This window comes from Exserohilum turcica, assembly GCF_000359705.1.
Source record: "Exserohilum turcica Et28A unplaced genomic scaffold SETTUscaffold_15, whole genome shotgun sequence".
NCBI lineage: Eukaryota > Fungi > Ascomycota > Dothideomycetes > Pleosporales > Pleosporaceae > Exserohilum > Exserohilum turcicum.
In genome coordinates, this window is record NW_007359970.1 from 1,004,566 (window position 1) to 1,023,722 (window position 19,157).

General features: G+C 53.1%; 7 protein-coding genes across 7 annotated transcripts; 2 read left to right on the top strand and 5 right to left on the bottom strand.

Moving 5' to 3' along the window:
* Positions 1-797: 797 nt before the first annotated feature.
* SETTUDRAFT_168453 (uncharacterized protein) lies at positions 798-4,736 on the top strand. The gene is made up of 2 exons (XM_008025817.1): positions 798-2,072; positions 2,468-4,736. The coding sequence occupies exons 1-2, from the start codon at positions 1,296-1,298 to the stop codon at positions 4,391-4,393; spliced, it is 2,703 nt and encodes a 900-aa protein (XP_008024008.1). The 5' UTR covers positions 798-1,295; the 3' UTR covers positions 4,394-4,736.
* Positions 4,737-4,992: 256 nt separating this feature from the next.
* SETTUDRAFT_149369 (uncharacterized protein) lies at positions 4,993-6,011 on the bottom strand. The gene is made up of 2 exons (XM_008025818.1): positions 5,679-6,011; positions 4,993-5,611 (listed from the first exon to the last, which is right to left on the bottom strand). The coding sequence occupies exons 1-2, from the start codon at positions 5,846-5,848 to the stop codon at positions 5,167-5,169; spliced, it is 615 nt and encodes a 204-aa protein (XP_008024009.1). The 5' UTR covers positions 5,849-6,011; the 3' UTR covers positions 4,993-5,166.
* Positions 6,012-6,260: 249 nt separating this feature from the next.
* On the top strand, positions 6,261-8,270 carry SETTUDRAFT_160511 (uncharacterized protein; the record flags this gene model as incomplete). Its single annotated transcript, XM_008025819.1, has 4 exons — positions 6,261-6,277; positions 6,335-6,370; positions 6,420-6,651; positions 6,843-8,270. 4 exons carry the CDS (start codon positions 6,261-6,263, stop codon positions 8,268-8,270), a joined length of 1,713 nt encoding a protein of 570 aa, XP_008024010.1.
* Positions 8,271-10,670: 2,400 nt separating this feature from the next.
* On the bottom strand, positions 10,671-11,336 carry SETTUDRAFT_38679 (uncharacterized protein; the record flags this gene model as incomplete). Its single annotated transcript, XM_008025569.1, has 5 exons — positions 10,671-10,870; positions 10,915-10,936; positions 10,967-11,086; positions 11,146-11,204; positions 11,270-11,336. The coding sequence occupies 5 exons, from the start codon at positions 11,334-11,336 to the stop codon at positions 10,671-10,673; spliced, it is 468 nt and encodes a 155-aa protein (XP_008023760.1).
* A 1,407-nt stretch (positions 11,337-12,743) lies between these two features.
* Positions 12,744-14,396, bottom strand: SETTUDRAFT_160512 (uncharacterized protein; the record flags this gene model as incomplete). Its single annotated transcript, XM_008025820.1, has 1 exon — positions 12,744-14,396. One exon carries the CDS (start codon positions 14,394-14,396, stop codon positions 12,744-12,746), a length of 1,653 nt encoding a protein of 550 aa, XP_008024011.1.
* A 1,051-nt stretch (positions 14,397-15,447) lies between these two features.
* Positions 15,448-16,960, bottom strand: SETTUDRAFT_168456 (uncharacterized protein). Its single transcript, XM_008025821.1, has 3 exons — positions 16,440-16,960; positions 15,820-16,377; positions 15,448-15,769 (listed from the first exon to the last, which is right to left on the bottom strand). The coding sequence occupies exons 1-3, from the start codon at positions 16,741-16,743 to the stop codon at positions 15,651-15,653; spliced, it is 981 nt and encodes a 326-aa protein (XP_008024012.1). The 5' UTR covers positions 16,744-16,960; the 3' UTR covers positions 15,448-15,650.
* Positions 16,961-17,007: 47 nt separating this feature from the next.
* On the bottom strand, positions 17,008-18,844 carry SETTUDRAFT_129638 (uncharacterized protein). The gene is made up of 2 exons (XM_008025822.1): positions 18,545-18,844; positions 17,008-18,492 (listed from the first exon to the last, which is right to left on the bottom strand). The coding sequence occupies exons 1-2, from the start codon at positions 18,832-18,834 to the stop codon at positions 17,223-17,225; spliced, it is 1,560 nt and encodes a 519-aa protein (XP_008024013.1). The 5' UTR covers positions 18,835-18,844; the 3' UTR covers positions 17,008-17,222.
* Positions 18,845-19,157: the final 313 nt, after the last annotated feature.

Sequence of the window (19,157 nt, forward strand, 5' to 3'; positions counted from 1 at the left end):
GAGGAGATGCTACATGAGAATGTGCTTATGAAGGCCCGCGTACGAGAGCTTGAAGAGCAACTAGCAGAGGTAACAAAGCGCCGAGGGCGTAAAAGAAAGCGGATTCAGACAGGCGGGACACTAGAATTTGGTGCAGGAGCATCGCAGGCAGCTGAAAGTGCTTCTACTAGTCGTATAATATCAAAGAAAGCGCGTGGTGGGGGTAGTCAAGAAAAGGCCCAGCCAGGTCAACGGCACTGTGGAATCTGTGGGAGAGTGGGCCATAACGCCCGTACGTGCCAAAAAGATGTAGAAGAAGATTCTATGTTAGATGCAAGTGAGTCGTACGAAGCATCTATAGCTAGTGTAGAGTAATTCAAGTTTTCATATGTGATGTTCGCGATGCCAAGAAAAAGTGGCACACTCGGTGGGGTGGCACTCTCGGTGGTGGAATACGTTATACTAAAAGTATTTCTTAGTATCAATAAGGTTTTTTATATATTACACTATGTAGTACGCTATTTCTTAACTTATACTAGCGCCCTACTAAAAGAAGCGCGTAGTCTAACTAGAGCCGCGGAAAGAAACTTTACCCCCTGTGCGCCAATTGTGCAGCAGCATGGGGGGCATGAGTGGTGGTGGTGGGAGAGGAGCAGTGGTGCGTTCGGAGGCGCCAAAAATAGAAGCGACTCGGCCGGGGGGCGGGCGGCGGGCGCAGCTGCCTTAAGTCAACAAAATGTCCCCGAAGCAGCAGGCCCGACCCGCCCCAAGACACCTGAAGGACCGCAAATTATCTTCTCACCCACTGGACCCTCCTCCCCGACGCGACTCGATAGCGCGCATCGACGTAATCGCCGAAGCTTAATCGTCGCCCGCGCTCGACACAGGAAAAGACCAAGACGAAGAAGAAAAGGCGCAGGTGCGGGCAAAGCACCGTCGCAGCAATCGACCAGCGACGCCGGCCTGGGCGCCTCGCATCCTATCGTTGGACCTCTTCGCGCTGGGCTTGCAGGCTCGTTTGCGACAGCCGCCGCTGCGCCGTGGGCCTCGCTCGTCTCCGTCGCCTCTTTCGCCGTCTCTTTCGCCGTCTCTTTCGCCGTCTCTTTCGCCGTCGCCTTCTTCTTGCCCGTCGCGTCGGGCAGCCCGCAAAGAAGCAACTCGGGGCCTGTGGACCAACGGCCTGTCGCGCACGCCCTTCCCACGGCCTATATCCATGGCCTTTTATTGGCATTAGCGCGCCCGCGATTCATCATTGCGCCCTCATGGCACGCTGATCGGCCGAGAAAGCAGCTGAGAGCGTCTTGTCGCGGAGAACCATGCAGGTCGACTTTGGCGACGAGGGACCGACGGAGCACTCTCTCCTGACAGCAAACGCCCACGCCCACGCTCACGCCCACGCCCACGGCCACAGCCACGCCCACGCCCACTACGAGCACCCGGCGCCCGGCAGCGGCCCCGCCTACTCGCCCTTCCGCCATCCCTCCAACGGCGGCGGCAGCGCGAGCACCAGCGCTGGAGGAGGCGTGCCAGCGATTGACCCGGGACTGGACCAGAGCACAGGTGCCAGCCGCAATGTGCACACGCCCATGTCGGCCGTCCCCCACCAGGCACAGTCAGGCCATCTACTTCAGCCCGACAATGCCAGTCATCTTCCCCACGGCTTCTATGGCGACATGCGCAACTCGCAGACTCCCCCCGCCTCTGCGAATGCCTCGCCGCGCTTCTCCGCCATCTCGCCCACCAGCCAGCCGCGCCAGCCAACAGCCAACTTCGAGCCCGCCGACCGCGACCCTCCCCCGCGCGACGTCTCGGACGACTCGATTGACAATGCCTACGCCGCCTTCATCCTCTACTGCAACCCAAACTTCCCCACCACCACCGACACGAGCGAGCTGGTCAAGCTGTTCAGGACACCCCCCAAGAGCGACGGCAACGCATTCAGCACATGGGCCCTCTTTGAGCTGATCCGCAAGTTTGACGCAAAAGAAATAAAGACATGGACACAGCTGGCGCTGGATCTGGGCGTAAAGCCCCCCAACACAGACGAGGGACAGAGCACGCAAAAAGTGCAGCAGTACTCTGTTAGGTTAAAGGTACGGACGGCATGCTTCTTCTGTCAGCCAATTCCATTTCTTTCTTACACGACCCCTTCACACGTTTCTTTTGCGTCCACAAAGTTGCAGTCCATCATGTGTATACACACGTCGTCTGGCTTGCGGCGCAGTCTGCACAAGCCTCCAACATCCCTTTGCCATCGGAACCATCCAGCTGGTGCCTGGCACAGTGCGCGAACCGAGCCACTCACAGTATGTGAGCTGACTTGGGGTGCAACGTGCTACAACATGCTGCGGCCGCTCTTGTCCAGCATCTCACGCCTGTCAGTCAGCCGAGGTGGCCGTGCACTGCTTGTGCTGATTGATTATCTTTGTTTGCATCGCTTTTTTTTAATCTTGCCGCAATTAGAAAGTCGTGTGCTAATCATAAACAGCGATGGATGCGCGCTATGCACATTGATGCATTTTTTGAATATCTGCTCGGCAAGCAACACCCCTACTTCCTGCAGATACCACCACCGCACAATCCCTTCCCAAGCGAAGGGCGTGACGGCGTGCCGCTAGAGGAAGACTTGGCCATCAGGGCGTTAGATCCAAAGTTCAAGCCCAAGCGTGGACGCCGGAAAGCCGAAGATGGAGAGGATGATATCGACTTTGACGAGGGCACACCAGCTCGCAAACGGCCTCAGCTTGATACCTCTGTGGCATTTGGCAATGTATTGCAGCCGCAGTCAGCATATCCGACGAGCGCTCACCCAAATAACATACACGGAGGCTTCCTGACGCCACAAGATCCATGGACTGCAGTCTCAACCGTCACTCCGTCCTCTGCCAACACTGCGGCCTCGGCTCCCAGTCGTCTAGGGCAGAGTGGGCTTACTCCGTATACATATTCCCCAATGGCAGGACATCATACACGGTGGCGTGTAAATGCGCAAGATACGCCTCACACACCTCATCCGCTTTCTGCTGTGACCCCGCAGTCTGCTTATCCGTTTTTTGACGAACCCCAATCTGCAGTCACTCCCTCAAGTACAAGGTCGCGCTCTCGTCGGCGTCACGGTCCTGCTGTATCGTCGGCATGGTCATCCAACACCGGCTCCTCCACGGGCAAGCTGCGCGGCCGGCCTCCCAGTAATCGCTCAATCAAAGATGGGCCATTTGTGACATTTCCAGCGAACCCCAAGACTAAAGAAGGACCGCCAATTGACCGGAACCCAAGCAATCTGACGCCCATTGTCGAGCGAGCGCACTCAGACCCTCCGGCCCCAGAGAACTCTGTTCGTTTCCCGCCTACACCAGCGTCTGCCGTTGCTCCATCCAAGATTGATGGACCACCCGTGGGAAGTGCGCCACAGAAGCAGCGACTGAGTCTTCAGGTTCCACCCAATGTCGGCAATCCTGTAGTACGGATGACCACGCCTACTGTACTCGTCAACGGATTGGAGAATGATTCCCCCAGCACTGGACTAGGGCCGTCTCCTGTAAGCGCTGCCTCTGCGCAAGTCTCGTCTGCGAATGCATACGAGCAACAAAACATGTACGATAAACAACACCGTCCAACACATCAGACGTATCACGGGGCTCTCACGCCGTCCGAGACGCCCGCGCAACCGCGACCGCCGCCACCAACACGCTCACAGACAGAACCAGAGCTTTCAACATCATCCCAACTCCCGTCAGCAGTCCCGTTAGAGACGCTGAACCGCGCGCTAGCTGCCGAACTAATACGCGCCCCCTTGACTGGTCGACGGAAGCGCCTGCGAGGCAACGAAGCCAAGACACTCGCTTCCGCCATCCTGCAGCCCCTCTATGCCAAGCCCACACCTGGCACAACATCGCCAGCCAAAGTGATGAACGACTACGCGCTCAGCATCGCCATCAGCAGTTGTCTCGGTCTCGCCGGCACTGTTGGCGTGGGTACTGGCGGGCCCACAGGAGGCGTCCGACGCGTTGAATGCATACGCTTCCGCGTGGGCGGCGACGGCTACGAGTCGCCCATTGACGATGACGACGACGACACTACCACCAACAATAACAACACTAACAACAATAACCAAGACGAATCAGATTCCCTGTCTCGAAGTAGCGCAAACATCAAAGAAACATTCGACGTCTTTTTCGCTGTTTCCTTTGGTGGCCTAACGGGAGAATGGATAGCAAAAGGTCTTGACATTAACAATTCATCCAAATCCAGTGCCGACGGCGACAATGCCCCGAGAGACTTGTCACAATTTGACAACACCGAAGCAGCGCCTGGTGCGTGGAAAAACAAGTTTCTGGATGCGCAGCAGAAGCTCTGGGAAACGCAGGATGAAGTCAAGATGCTCAAAGAGAGGATTTTGGAGACTGTGCTTTAGACGTTCATCATCATCATCACCATCGTCTTCGTCTTCTTCGTCTTCGTCTCTTTTTTTTGCAGTTTTTCTTTATTCCTGCTCTCCTTATCAAAGTCTCTCTCTCTCGCCATTTTCCCACGACGCCGAGTGTGCGACAAGGCGGAAGCAAGACCACGGAACCAGGGGAGAGACGGTGCAGTATATAAATTGCGGCATGGATGGGATGCATGGATGGATGCATGGGGTATATATGGAAACATCCGTTTCTTGTTGGATTTTGCACTTGGATCGCGGGTATCTCGGCGTATATGGGGAGGTTTTTGATGAGCTTGTACGTGTGTGTATGTATGTGTGTGTGGACTACGTGGGTTGGGATTTGTTATATACCCCAGTTGTTGTTGTTGTCTATTTTTATTTGTTCTTGTTGGTTTTCTTGGTTTTCGGATTGCGCATGTAAATGGGCTGGTCTCTTTACATGTTCTTATATATCCGCTGCGTTTGGCACGTTATCATTGCTCGTAAAATCAACATTTTCTTCTATTGCTTGATGTGCGTTGGCTTGTTGAGTTTAGCTTAGTGATGTAGGTGGTTGTAGTGGTAGTTTCATATTCGTAAACGTCGTTTCCATTTCACTTCTATATGCTATTCCAGATTGCTTGTAGTGGATATGATGCTTGGGTAACATGTCTTGCCAACACCAACTATGCGCTTTCTTCAATCGAATGCAGCATGTTTTATTCTACAACTCCATCGCTATGCTTTTCTTATGCACCCAAACACGTCGTTGTGATCGCTCATGCACTGCTCGTCTCCTTGGCACCTTCGACATCAACCTCGTCCTTCTCCCACGGCTTCTTCCGTTTTGGCTTGGTCGCCTGCGTTCCTTGTCCTTCCAGTACAGTAGGCGGGATTTCCTTGATACCCGGAACTGGCTTCCCGCTTGTAATCAAATCTACAATGTGCGCAAAGCTGGTGGGGTACGGCGCAGGCGGTTCGTTTGCATTGATGGATGAGGGCAGAATGCCGCTGGGTTCGGTAGTTGGAGCGGGTGCAGTATTATTTGCTGTTGTGTTTTTCGTGGACTTGGCGTCTGTGTGCTCACTACGAGTTGAATGTAGCTCTTGGTCTATGACGGAGGATGCGAGCACGTTGGTTGAGCTGGGCGGTGTGGGGGGCGGCCGGTTGCGGGCGTTGCGGTAGGCTTTATAGGCGTCGAAGTCGATGTTCTTGTTGTATTTTCTGGTACGTTCTTGATCAGCTGGCTTCCAGGATGTTGTTCTATTGTGCCAGATCAAACTGTACACACCTTGCATAGTAGAAACATCGCGCCCGTAACGCCAACTCGGTCGTTTGCTCTGGCGTGCTGTTGCTGCCTATTATTGCCTGCAGGCCCGCCTGGAATTCCATGTCATCGTCCCAGCTGTAGCGCTCCAGCGCTTCGTAGACGTCATTCAGCCCATCCGTGGTAACGCTCATGGCTCGGGTACCTCGGTATACCGCGTCGAGCCCGTGGGAAAGCTGGTTCTGTGGATGGGATGGTGTGGCACTTCGCGACCTCTAGGGTCATGTAGTCCGCTTGGTCATGGATCGCAGCAGTGCGCATGGACCGGTGAAGCCAAACGATACACGCCGTCGAGGTGGTGCATGCACATGAGGCAGTGTGGGGTAAAGGTAGGCCGGCAAGAGGCTCAAGCTCCCAGCCTACGCCTCGCTAAACGTGCGCCAAGTTTCTCTCAGCTCCAACCCACGACCGACCTCTCTCCAACCTTCCCTCACTTTCTCCCCCCATCAACTTTTTACGCCGTCCACTACTTTTGCCTGCCTTTTTCCTTTCCCCATTGAGCTTCTATTCCTTTGATACCCGTTTTGATACCCACCTTACCCAGCCATGTCCGAGTTCATCGGGTGAGTCGCAGCCGCGCCCAATGGGCCCCCGAGCTACCACTGACCCCCGACGCGTAGATCTCGCATTTCCCTCATCTCGAAAAGCGACATCCGGTCAGTACCCAGTTGATGCTGGGTTATTGCAGCCATTGACTCGCCATAGCTATGTCGGCACGCTCGTCGAGATCAACTCAGAAGCTTCCACAGTCTCATTAGACAACGTGCGATCCTTTGGCACAGAGGGGCGCAAGGGCGGCAAGGATGAGTATCCTCCATCAGACGTGGTATATGAGCAGATTGTCTTTCGAGGCAGCGATGTGAAGGATTTGCGCATTGAGGAGCCGGTCAAAGAGAAGGCGCCGCCTGCAATGCCTCAGGACCCCGCCATCATCGGAGTAAGTCTATACAGCCTCGCCCCTGTTTCTTTCCCGATGATGTAAAATTTTCGGATGTAAATCTTTAAACCACCGAGAGCGCAAAACCGTGTGGATATCTTCCGTTGCCTTCCTTCTGAGACCGTTACCTCGACGCCGCTTCTTGTTACTCGTTTTCGAAGCTCAAAGCTGACGCGACGCATGCGCCACAGGTACAACAAGCTCAGGCTCGGCAAGAGAGCAGCCCGCAAGATGTGTCCGGTCGCCAGCAGCAGCCGCAGAACTTCCCTCAGCCTGGCCAGTTCCCTCCAGGCGGCTACCCGCCTTTCGGTGGCCCTGGAGGCCCCTATGGCAATCGGTTCGGTCCTCAGGGTGGGTTCCCTGGTGGACCAGGCCCTTTCCCTCCAGGTGGACCGCCAGGCGCATTTGGCATGCCGCCGTTTGGCGCACCTCCTGGCTGGTTTCCACCGGGCCAGGGCTTCCATCAGCCACCCGGGCCGTTCTCGCCAAACATGCCAATCGGCCCTCCTGGCTTGAATCAGAACCAACCTCCACAGGGCCCTCGTAACCCATCAGGACCGCAGGCCGGCAAGGATGAGAAGCCTGGTCAAGTGCAACAACCCAAGGTTGCGGAGGCGGATGGTGCATCGGCCAAGTCGCAGCCCAAGAACGGCGCAAAGGCTTCTGGCGCTACTCCCACACCTGCTGGCGCGAAACAGCCTCCCCCGCCCCCGGTCGATTCGAAGCCCGACGTATCGGCTGCGTTGGCACCCCCCCATCCCCAAACTGCCCAACAGCTTGCGTCGGCCAAGGGTGCACCCAGTGGACCAAAGGGTGGTCGGATTATTCCTGCAGTTCCCATTCCAAGCCCGAGGGCTAACAAGACCGCGCCCCATGCGCAGCAAGCCGTCGCTGCTGTTGCGACCGCCCAGGTTCCCAACGCTACCCCACAGAACGCTACGCAGCTGGCGACTGCTGCGGTGGCTGAGGCCATGGCGAAGCTCAACATCCAGAACAAGAGCCAAGCTGGGGGTCAGCTGCAGGGTCAAGTGCCTGCTTCGGATCATATGAACAACTTGGCGCAAAAAGTCGAGGGCATGCGCGACCAGAACCGTCAACATCAACCACGTCAACGTGTTGCAGGCGAGTTCCGTGGTAGGGGTGGGCGGGGAGGTCGAGGTGGTGTTCATGCACAGCATCCCAAGATGGAGGTACCCACAACCGATTTTGACTTTGAATCCGCAAACGCGAAGTTCAATAAGCAAGATTTGATCAAAGAGGCCATTGCTTCCGGATCGCCGCTTGGTGAAGGCGGTGCGGGTCCCTCGGCTGACGCATCGTCCAAGGACAAGGAAGAGGTCGTCATCCCTGGTGGCTCAATGTACGACAAGAGCTCTTTCTTTGACAACATTTCGAGCGAACTCAAGGATAGGGAAGAAGCCGCCACGCGTGGCCAGGAGTTCCGCAACCAAGAACGCCAGAAGAACATGGAAACCTTCGGCCAAGGCAGTGTCGATGGCTACCGGGGCCGTGGACGCGGCCGCGGTCGCGGGCGTGGTGGCCGTGGCTCTGGCTATCGTGGCCGCGGCGCTCCTCGAGGCCGCGGTGGTGCTGATCTCAGTGCTCAGCCTGCTGCTTAGTTGGCCAGAGGAGCTTTTACTTCCTGCACGCACTTCAGCCATAATTGCTTTATTTACTGCAGGAAATGCACTATCGGTCCCAGTCTTGTTTAGTTGAGCGATCCTAGCACGGCGAGTATCTTCTCTTTTTTTGACAGCCACTGCCCTATGGGCTCTGCTTCTGGTCTACTGGAGCGGCATCCTTTTCTCCGCATGTATTTGTATATTTAGGGTTGCGACATGGAACCGTGACCAAAGCCGGGCGACTTGGATGGTATGAGAAGCGTGGAGGTATATGCGATACGATTTCGAATAATGATCATGAAGTACCTGGCCAATATTGATTCGTACTCCTCTTGAGTGATGTGTATCGTTGCTCCTCACGATGAACCTGCACTGTACCTCTGCTTGGCAGCCTCTTGGTGCTTGTGTTCTCGGGCCAAGTCTATGGATGGTGCTTCACGCTCTTGTCAAATGCTCATGGCGTGCATACTGCCTATTCATTAGGTACAAGGTATAGGATGCAGGACCCCACTGCAGTCCTCTATCGTGTCCATATTGTGTTGCCAGATCCGCTGCGTCACTATGTTTTAATCACTCATACAAACAAATGGGAGTTGCTTATAGCATGAAATGGATATCGTGAGAGCAAGTCTGGAGCAAGTAGATCAGTCGTGCTGCGGCTCATTAGTGCGCCTTTCCTACAGTTCGTAATCTCGGACTAGACAGGTTAGCTATGTGGCGATGTCTCTCCCACCCAACTTCAGCTTGTCAATACTGCGTGTTTTTCTCCAAGGACAATAATCTTCTGTAGCATATATATTTACATGCGGAGGAGATCTTTAAAATCACAAGCACACCAATAAAAGTCCCCCCAAGAACTCAAGTCATTCAAGTTCCAGTTTCAAGGAACGGATAGTGTGGGATGAAAGAAGAGAGACTACACATGAGCAGGATCGGGTGTACTTATCGCTGGGTATCTCCAATATCCATATGCCGTCGCCCCTATACGGTGAAGGCATAGAGAATTTGCTGAAACGAATGACGAGAGTGATTACAGATTTCTCAGAAGACGCTGGATTTGACTCACATATATGCCTCAAGGCTAGACACCCTAACAGAGATGCAAAACTCAGCAATGTAAAACTCAGCAATGTAGAACATTGGCTATTGGCCGCAGATCGGCTAGGAAGCTATACTTCTACCACCTTGCAAGACGTCTTCCGATGTTTCAAACAGCATCTTGCATATACCGCTGCTTATTTCATTCCAGTTTCAACGCTTCACAGAAACAAGATGCTAAGCCAATGCTACAATTTTTAGTTGGCCAGCTTTCACGTCAAGTGGCCGAAATACCCATCAATCTTGATGATCTCTTCTCAGCGCATCACATTGGAAAACAACAGCTATATTATTAAGGGCTCTTGCATATAGCATGCCAGATGATCCAGCCGTTACCACAAGTCTACACGATGCTAGTTGCATTAGACGAGTGTAGCTACTGGTCCGAGCTGCTGGAATGGCTTGAAAAAGTAACTGGATGGAATGTTGAAAACATGTATTTCATTTGCAACAAACATGGTCTGCCTTGGTTACTCAACCCAGTCTCAGGATCTTGAACCCGTGGTAGAGGAAAAATTCGAAGAATGGAAGCTGGCAAAAATACTCGACCGGGTTTTGGCCCGCCTCGCTCAAAAGGCAGGAAACCCAGTAGCGGAAGTGACGCTATTCACTCTTGAACTGTGTGCCGCCGATAGTGCAGTGTATTTGAAATGAATTTGAATGTACTATTTGGGTTTGTAGTACTCCCACGTCCGAAGGATAACGAAAGAAATGTTCTTCCTGTTATGTTATGCATGTCCCATAGGTTTTGAGGGAATTATAAAATGACTCCTTGAAAAATTACCAATTATAATGCACATAGCGGGCGGTATGGTAATGCCCTTCATGCAGCTTCAGCCATGGACTATGACATGAGCATAAAGCACCAAGCAATGTTTTCCAATCGGCTCAATGTACCGGACGGGTGTCACGCTAACGCACTAAGTGCTGCTCTCTAGCACACACATAAAGGGTATTACAAGATTATTTCTCGAAGCAGGAGCCTATGTCGGTCCAGACGAACAATTAGGAAGCGCCTGGCATCGTGCTGTTGACCTGTCAAATTGCACTCCTTCACTGGATAGCATGTTGCTACAATCGGGTGCCCTATCTAGCAACTTTGATGCTAAAGTAATGTCTCCCTCGCACTGTTGTGGGAAAAGAGACTATGGATCGATGCATCGCGACTCAGCTCATCAATGCAAAAGTACCAATTGACGCCAAATTTCACGGAAGTGCACTCAAGACCATCAGTTATGATTTCCCGCCAGAATATAGTACAGGTTTCTCCGGAAGACCACTACAACAGACCTAACACTCTCAGATTTCGCAGTCGGTATCGCTATGACTGGAGTACTGTTGCCCAAGCATGGTGTGAATCCCAACGCTCTGCCGGATGACAAAATGTCTTGCTATATTCAGTGAATTGATGGCCCCAAAGTACACTGCAAAAGGATAGATTGTCGTTTCTGACTGACTTGTGTTGGATTTGATAGCTAAAACTCCACCGCTCTGCATCACTATTATAGGCCATAGCAATACGGATACATCTTACTCTACCTACGCCCTGTACTGTGTAAATCAAGCTGCAAAGTGCATGCATGCAATGTACATACACGATATACAAAATTTAGGTCTGCGCACAAGTAGCCAGTTCTAGCAATTACACGGCTCAATACCGCAATCCGAAGCGCCTCCAGCTTTGCAGCGTCGTCCAGTCGTAGAGGTATGGTCGGCTGTGTATCGATTAGCATGCAGAATCCTTGTTATTGTGTGGATACAAGTCTCGACTGACGAAAACAAGTGAGCAGACAACCGCTGCCAGGGTCGCAAAAGCAACAGTCTGATTGGATTCTGCATTCACCTACAATATAGTCAGTTTGCACGACGAGAAGAAGTCAATGTCATGCGTTACGCACCACCCCATCCCAGAGCGGCCAGGGCCGGAAAGACAAGAGCGGCCCACACCCAACAGAAAGCTAGCATGGTTGGAGCGTGTATACTGATATAGATGAAGTGCAGAGTCCGGAATCAGCAATCACGAATTCGCACAATGAATCCAATCGTGTGACTGTATGTAGTATACAAGACGCAAAATCGAGGAGCTCTATAACCACGTACAAATAGCCGCAGCTCAATAAATAAGCGTACATCAGAACCTCTAGCAAGCCCAGAACGCTACAAGACTAACCATAGGAGCCATCGCCATGACGTGTCGGTTTAATTTGGTTTCGTCACACCGGTTCAACGCTTTTACGGACTTTATGCACGAGTTGCTATAGATTCGTCAAGAGATCGTCACAGTGGCCAGTGCCTAGACAAGAAGCCTTTCTGGATTTGCTACTGGTTTTCCATTGCTAGGGGGGGGGATGGCTATCTTGAATCATGAGCTCAGGGCGTTTATTGTACCGTACTGCTACTGTAATAGAGTTAGTGCTTAGTGAGAGATTTTTAGTATGTGTGTTTCTACTGTACAATCCGCTGTAATACTTATCAAGATAATATAACATTATGTATATCTGTTGTAATAGAGAACTGCTGGGCTATAACGACTATCCTGGGCTACTTCATTTTCTGCTATCCCACACTATAGGAGGGATATTACCTACTACAATTGTACATATATTAGTGAATTTCAAAGCGCACTAACTAGGTATTAATCAGGCAATACGAGCTTACCTATAAAGTAAGATTTTAGGAATATAGGAAACTATACTGTATAGGGATGAGATAGGACTTGAAGTAGCGTAGTATAAGGATAGATAGAGCAGCAGATAGATAAGACTCATGCTTATGAACGATGGTGGTAAACATGTGGAGACCTTTCTCTGTCGTAACTACGTATTTCATAATCATCCTGCAGACATGTGTATCGTATGATCTGGTCGCCATCCTGCTCGAAGCCTGATTCCATGTAGCACTCCCATTTTTTCGTATCTGTCTAGGTGCTCTGCAAGTTTATTTCCGTATTACAACCGGCTGTTTATCTGTAAATCTGCCCGGTAATAATAGGCCCGTTCACCTTGGTTCATGTATTATTAGAAGTGATACCTAACTTCGATTCGCGAAAAAAAAAATCGAAAATCATCGCTTGCTTCACTGTATCACTTACTAACTGTTAGTCTATACAAACATTCCTACAGCCCGTGGCGGTGCTGAGAAGGAGTGCGACTTTAGCTGCTATGCTAGCCATTCTGAGTACTCTCTGACTATTCTATTTCGAAGTGTAAAATTCTGTCGGCCTCCGATTACAACAAACAGCGGTAGCCAATTACAGACATTTTGTACCGGGCCACTTCGACTCTACGCCTCCACATCCACAATCACAATCTGAAGAGCCATGCGAGCAGGTCAATAGCGAATTATTGATGGGCAGCAGAGATGCTGAGATATCTAATCAAGACACGGTAGTAACAAAGGATCCATGAGCAATCGCTCCATATCCTCGGTGCAAATATGGATCGAAATATCCACCCCGCTGTCGGTCCAAGACGGCCGAGATGCAGACAAGAACTCTCCAGAAGATGGGGGTGCTTCTTTGATGAGAATGTCGCCGTCCAAGTTGGGCACGATGCCGTATGCATATCGTATGCGCGAGCCAAGACCAAAGTCGACGTCGTAGATGCCGGCGCGCGCCCAGGTTGTCACCAGGATATGGCGCCGGCCAAGGAATGCCTGCCATATACGCTGAGGAGACTTCTCATATGCAGCGCTGTGAAGATGATCTGCGAGGTTTGCTGGGTCGCTGACAGTAGAGATGGTATGCCGAATCTTTCGGGCGATGGGACCCATGGCTACGGTAGCGGTACTGGATTGTTCGTAGCCAACCTCCGAGCCCGGCAGCTCAACATTCATCATGATGATTGGAGAGCCCAAAAAGTATTCACCCAGCTTGAAAACGGATCGAACGCCAAGTACGAGATTGCAATGGACAGAGCCGTTGTCCTTCCCGAGTTGACGTGCACGCACAACGCAAGACCAAATGTGTGCCAATACGGCATCATGCTTGCTGATTCTCGGGCCATGGCCGTCAGCACCCTTGGTAGCTTCGTTCAAGAGGAAATCGACCTGCGTGGTGGTAAGATGAATGGTATAGTCGGAAACAGGCGCCTTGAGATCCCACTCAGCCCATGGCATAGGCTTGCCTGCTGGTGATAGCAGTTTGGCCGCATCGAGGAATGGCGCGGGAGGCTTTCCCGGCGCAGCCCACCAATCGTACCTGTGCAAGGGCAAACGTTCCGTTCGTCTGATAATGGCCGGGTCCGGCTCCTCAGCGTTGATGTCTCCTGCAGCAAGGCTGTCCAGACGCGCCGGCTCAAAGACGGGAGTCAGGACTGGGACGGCCAGGCCCTTGATGACGGCACTACTCACACTTGCCCAGTCCTTGACGAAGCGGATAAGACCTGTGATGTCGGCGAAAGGATGCGCCGTTTTAGCAGCGAGGACAAAACCACCATCTGACAAGGTGGTGCATTGGATAGCCATAATCGGCTTGCGCAATCCCGTCGCGGCATCGGGCTCGTTTGGTTGTAGAGCATGCGCAATGTCGACAGCAGGCACAAATCCACCGATATTGTCGTCTTTGCGATCCCAAAGTGGCCGAGTCTTGACACGCTCTGTCCGGTAGAGTGAGTCCGTCGTAGCAGAGCTTGTTGCTGAGATGAACTCCACACCGACGTCTGCGGAGGCCCCAAAGTGCGCGTACACACGACCAAAGCGACGGGCATGAGCTGGAAACTCTTTTGCTTCAGCGGGAACCGACGCATCGTCGACGACAGCAATCGACTTGAGCTGGCCGGCCCATTGAGGATACGAAGCAAGCGCAGTGCTAAGTGTTTGGCGGAGATGCACAGCGACGTTGACCACATCCTTCTCATTGAGAGGCTCGAAGAGCCATATAGCATTTGTAAGAGCAAAATTGGCGGTAGTCGCATCCAGTAGCGACAGTGGGATTGCCTGCTCATTCTGCGTTGAACTTTGAGGAAATACGCGCTCTGTCATCGTGACCTTGATATTCACCTTGGGCGGCATGGTTGCGGACGGCATGATAGGGTCGGAATGCAGCTTCCAGGTGCTGCTCAGGAGACGTGTTGACGGTGTCAACCCCTCAGCCGTCAATGAGTGGTTCGACTGGTAGGAAATGGTCACTCTCAGCGTTGACACCCGAATGAAAGGTCCAACAGCATGGTGGCAATCAAATCGTCAATAAGGCAACCACCAGGCACGGGCTGGAAGTGGGGCTTCGGCCTGGACCGACCAAGTATGGAATTATCCGAATTCCTATGATGGGTTGAATCCTGTTAAACCAACATAAACTGAAAATGATCAAGTCTCATCACAGTCTATGTACATGTCGCTTTTTTTGTCTGGATAAAACCAAGGCATCGATATATTGGAATAAAGCCCGAAATCTTTGTTTTGGTGTCGTTGAGCATGTCGACAGCCAACTTCAGTGAGCCCTGAAGATTCAAACAGGAAAGATGGAGTGATGACTGGCATTATGATGCGAGAATGCATTTTCTCTGATGGTGAGATTGAAGAGGCATGCGTAGTAAGTCACACGAAAGTGAAATAACAATGATCAGAGAGTAGGAATAGGCAGGTAGAAAGAACTGAGTTACTCGTGTTTCTAAGAGGAAAACATTCCAGGAAATGCTTGAAATTATGGTAAGTGAATAGAAATCAACAAGTATTAAATTGAAGAAGAATAACTTGAAAAAGAGTGACATATCGATAAGTTTTACTATCAACGTTCATCTCCTTCTATATTCTCAAGAGTGTTTGTTCTTTACTAGAAGTGTTACCTTAAATAGGTATACTATACATAGTGTTGTGTAGTATTACATATACATATAAATTTCGGGTGGTGTATATGTGATGGCTAGGAGAAATAGGAAAAAGGCAACCACCTCCCAATGCGACAGCCTTACGGCAGCTACTATTGTATCTACTTTCTTGCCTACTGACCAATTGCAGCACAAAAGAAGTCAGGGACCGGACTTTTGAGCTGCAGTACTCCATCGCTGCCATAGTAGTTAGAGATTTTATAAAAGATCACACATGCAAAGGTTTCTTTTGATTAAGGACTGTTAGCTCCAGGGTATATAGTGATTATTACTCTAGCAAGCACTTGAGAAGAGACGTCAAGCAAGGATAGATACTTGTGTATTTGACAGCTTGCGATAGGTTCTTGGGTGTGATACAATGACGCGGGTGCGGGGTCTAGTGTGTTGTGATTCCATGGTTGAGGTATGCAGATTATCACATGCTAGCGCAGTGACTTGTTCAATTAGTCATGTCCTACGCCCTGCGCAAGGCGAGCTTCTTGCGTGCCTGCACCATGTATGCGTAGAGAACGTCCTTGAACGCAAAGAGGAAGGCAGCGGTAATGACGCTCTGCGTGACCTTTGGCCCAATACCTAGGCGCATGTTAGTTTCCATCCTGTCCTGAGCCCGGCACGCAACATACCTCCATAGAGACCAGTATATCCCTCCTCGCGAATGATCCTGCGGAACGTGGTCATCATGCTCTCCCGTGGGCCGTCTTTGCCTGCAACATGCATCCTGCTCTTGACCGTGATGTATGGGTAGGTAATGCTGGTGGCTAGCAACTTGCCCAAAGCACCGAGGTAAAAAGCATCCTTGGGAGTGACGCGCCTGCGCTTCTCCAGCAGCTGCTTCAGCTGCTCAAACACGGTGTATTGCAGAATGGGGTTGATGACGAGCACGAGTGCGGGCATGACACCTGCAAAGAGACGGGCGGGACCCTCGTCGCGGACCAGGGCGAAGAGGGTGCCAAGGGTAGAAGGCGCCTTTGGGGCGGGGGCGCCGCCGGGCAGGGATTCCGAGTCTTCGGATTTGCGCGTCGTCATGCGCGTGTTTATGACCCAGATGGGGTTTGTCATGAGCACCGTGGCGCTGCCGGCAATGGCGCCGGCAATCATGGACTCAATCGTGGTGAGTTTGGACGAGGCGCGGCCGGCCTTGAGGGCGGCCTTTTCGAAGAAGGAGCGTGTCCATTCGTACCCTGGCCGAGTCAGTATGGTAATGTCAGACGAGCTGGCACGGGGCGTGGGCCGAGGTACATACAGTAGTAGTACACAAAATTGGTGACGGTGATGCCAAAGAGGGCAGAGTCCATGCCGGCGTAGAGGCCGGCTACGCCCTCGCGCTTGATGATGCGGCGGGCGGCATTGAGCGTTGATGACTGGGCACGCTTCGACTCGACCTGGGCGCGGGTCGAGAGGGTGATGAGCGGATATGTCAGGGCCATGGACAGCAGGCCGCCGCCAGCGCCGGCGAGGGCATGGGCAACATTGTCGCTCTGCGGCGCGGCGGCGCTGTGGGGGACTGACGATGTCGACTCGGCCGCCTTTTCCTGGACTTGGGCCATGGCTGGATGCGGGTGCGGGTGCAGGTGTCGATGTCGATGTCGATGTCGATGTCGATGTAGATGTAGTGGAAGCGGAAGCGGAAGCGCAGGCGGATGCGGAGGCGAGAGGTGCGCGATGGATGGACAAGGAGGGAAAGCGCAGCGAGCGGGGAAGGCGCGTTGGTGTGGATGTGTGTATGCGGAAGGCGCAGCCCGTGGAGTGTTGTCTCGAGGAAGGAGCGATGGAGTCGAGGAGCAGGAGAACAGGGACGAGGACGAGGAAGAGGAGAGCAAGAATTTCCTAAAAGACGGCTGCCCTGGTCATCACAGGGCTGGCTGGGTTTGCGTCTCCGCATTTGGCGTGCGGCTCCAGCCTGGCTTGTGAACGTCACTGGCTGGGGTAACAGGCACAACCGAGGCAACAAGGTCCTTCACCTGCTTCACGCGCTATGCCGCAAACGGACATGTGCCAGGAAGTTCCCGGAAACGCCTCCCCCTGCTCACCTCCCCCACGTTCTCTTTTCCCACAGCCTCAGCGGCGCATACAAGACGCCCGCCAACACCACGGCCACCTCCAGTCCGATATCGCCCGTAGTCGCTGCAATGGGCCCCGTCCACCACGTCTGGCCCATACTGGGCACAATGAGCCCAAACGACACTACGAAAGCCCCAAGCGCCGCGGCTCCTACCGGCAGCTTCTGCGCGTCGTCCCACGCATCTGCATCCTCGGTGTAGCCCGTAAAGCGTCCGCCTCGGAACACGACATGCTCGACGACGACAATGCCGATAAAGGCTGAGCTCCAGTAGCCAATGACGCCAATGAAGTTTTCCAGGTTGAGGAAGAAGCTCTTTGCCGCCTCGACGGCCACGCCAATCACAATGGCCGTGATGACGAGGCTGAAGACGATGCGTGGGACGCGGAACAGCCACGGCACCAGCATCTGCAGGTTCAGCGTCACGCTGTACATGGTTGCCGACAGGTTGCCCAGCATGCTGAAGCCCAGCACCACGGTGACAAAACGTCCAAATCCTCCAGCCGGCTGCAGCATGGCTGCCAGGACTCCGCTGGCGGCATTCGCCTCGTAGCCTGCTTGCCATGACGGCACGTTGGGTGTGGCGCCGCCCATGGCTGCACCCAGCGTCATCAGCAGGATCGTGGGCGCGGCAAGGCCAGCGTACGTGTATAGTGCGATGCGGAGCCGAGGGGCCTTGGGGTGCAAGTAGGTCGAGAAGTCGCTGGCCAGGGCTGCCCATGGTATCATGAAGCTGGCCACCAGACCACCAAACGACAGGGCTTGCGATGGCGTCGCGGCAGGCACAACAGCTTGATGACTGAGCTTCTGTCCTCCGCATCCCGCAGCAATGACGAGCGCCAGCAGGGCTGGGATCCACGCCCATCGTTCGTAATGGTGCAGCACGCCAAAGCCACAAAAGGATATGAACAGTGACAGTATAGCAATCAGAACAATACCAACCGTGGCATTGATGGTGGTCCCGTCTTGCACCGCGGATAGTGCCATGCCGCCAATGACACTGTCAACGACGCAGAAGCCGGTGAGGGTTGCAAGGTTGAGCAGTATCAGAAGCGACACAAAGTATTTCCCAAACGAGAAACGCGCCTGGACGAGCTGTCGCATGCCGGTCATGGGGCCCCATGTGCACATGTACGCTACGGGGACCGTGGAGATGAGCGTGAAGAAGAGGATGACCAGTGTTGCGTCTCGCAGACTGAGCGCAAATGACATGGTCCCTACCATGCCAAACGTGACTCTGTGTCATGGTTAGCCGCTATACTCCATGGCCACGCACGTCGAGCACTTACGGCAAAGGATTGCAACTCACGCAGAACCAAAGCGTGAACATGTGTGAATACTTGGTCTCCCTCCTCTCGTCATACGGCACCGGTGTGCACCCTCTGACCTCGACATCGCCTTTGTTTTCCAGGAAGCTCAGCACGCCTCTCCATCTTCGCAGCCACTTCTGCTTGCCTGCTGTGACATCACTGTCTGATGCTCCCACCTGCACGAGATTCAGGTGCTTGTCGTCGTCTTTGGACTGAACCCCGCCTACCCCGCCGTCTTTGCTTGTTCCCACGTCCGAGAGAGATGCCATTTCTTTTTTTTCTTCTCTTCAGCACCAGATGTAGGATTTGGCCGCTTCTTCCCGAGAATCAAGGCACACGTGAGTTGGTTAGGAATATTGTAATCAATTCCAGGGCGGCGGTAATAACGGTTTGGTCAAGGACAGCGATCACCCCCACACCAGGCGTCCAGGAGGGAGGGAAAAAAATTCTGGTCCTGACCGTGCGAGGGGCGCGGATTGCTCGTCTAGGCCTATGGTACAAATATGCCTGAGTCAGTGTGCTCCACCGCCACCATGGACGCCCGCTGCATCGGGGTGGCGTGCGAGCAGTTGCAAATTCTCCCCGGTATTGC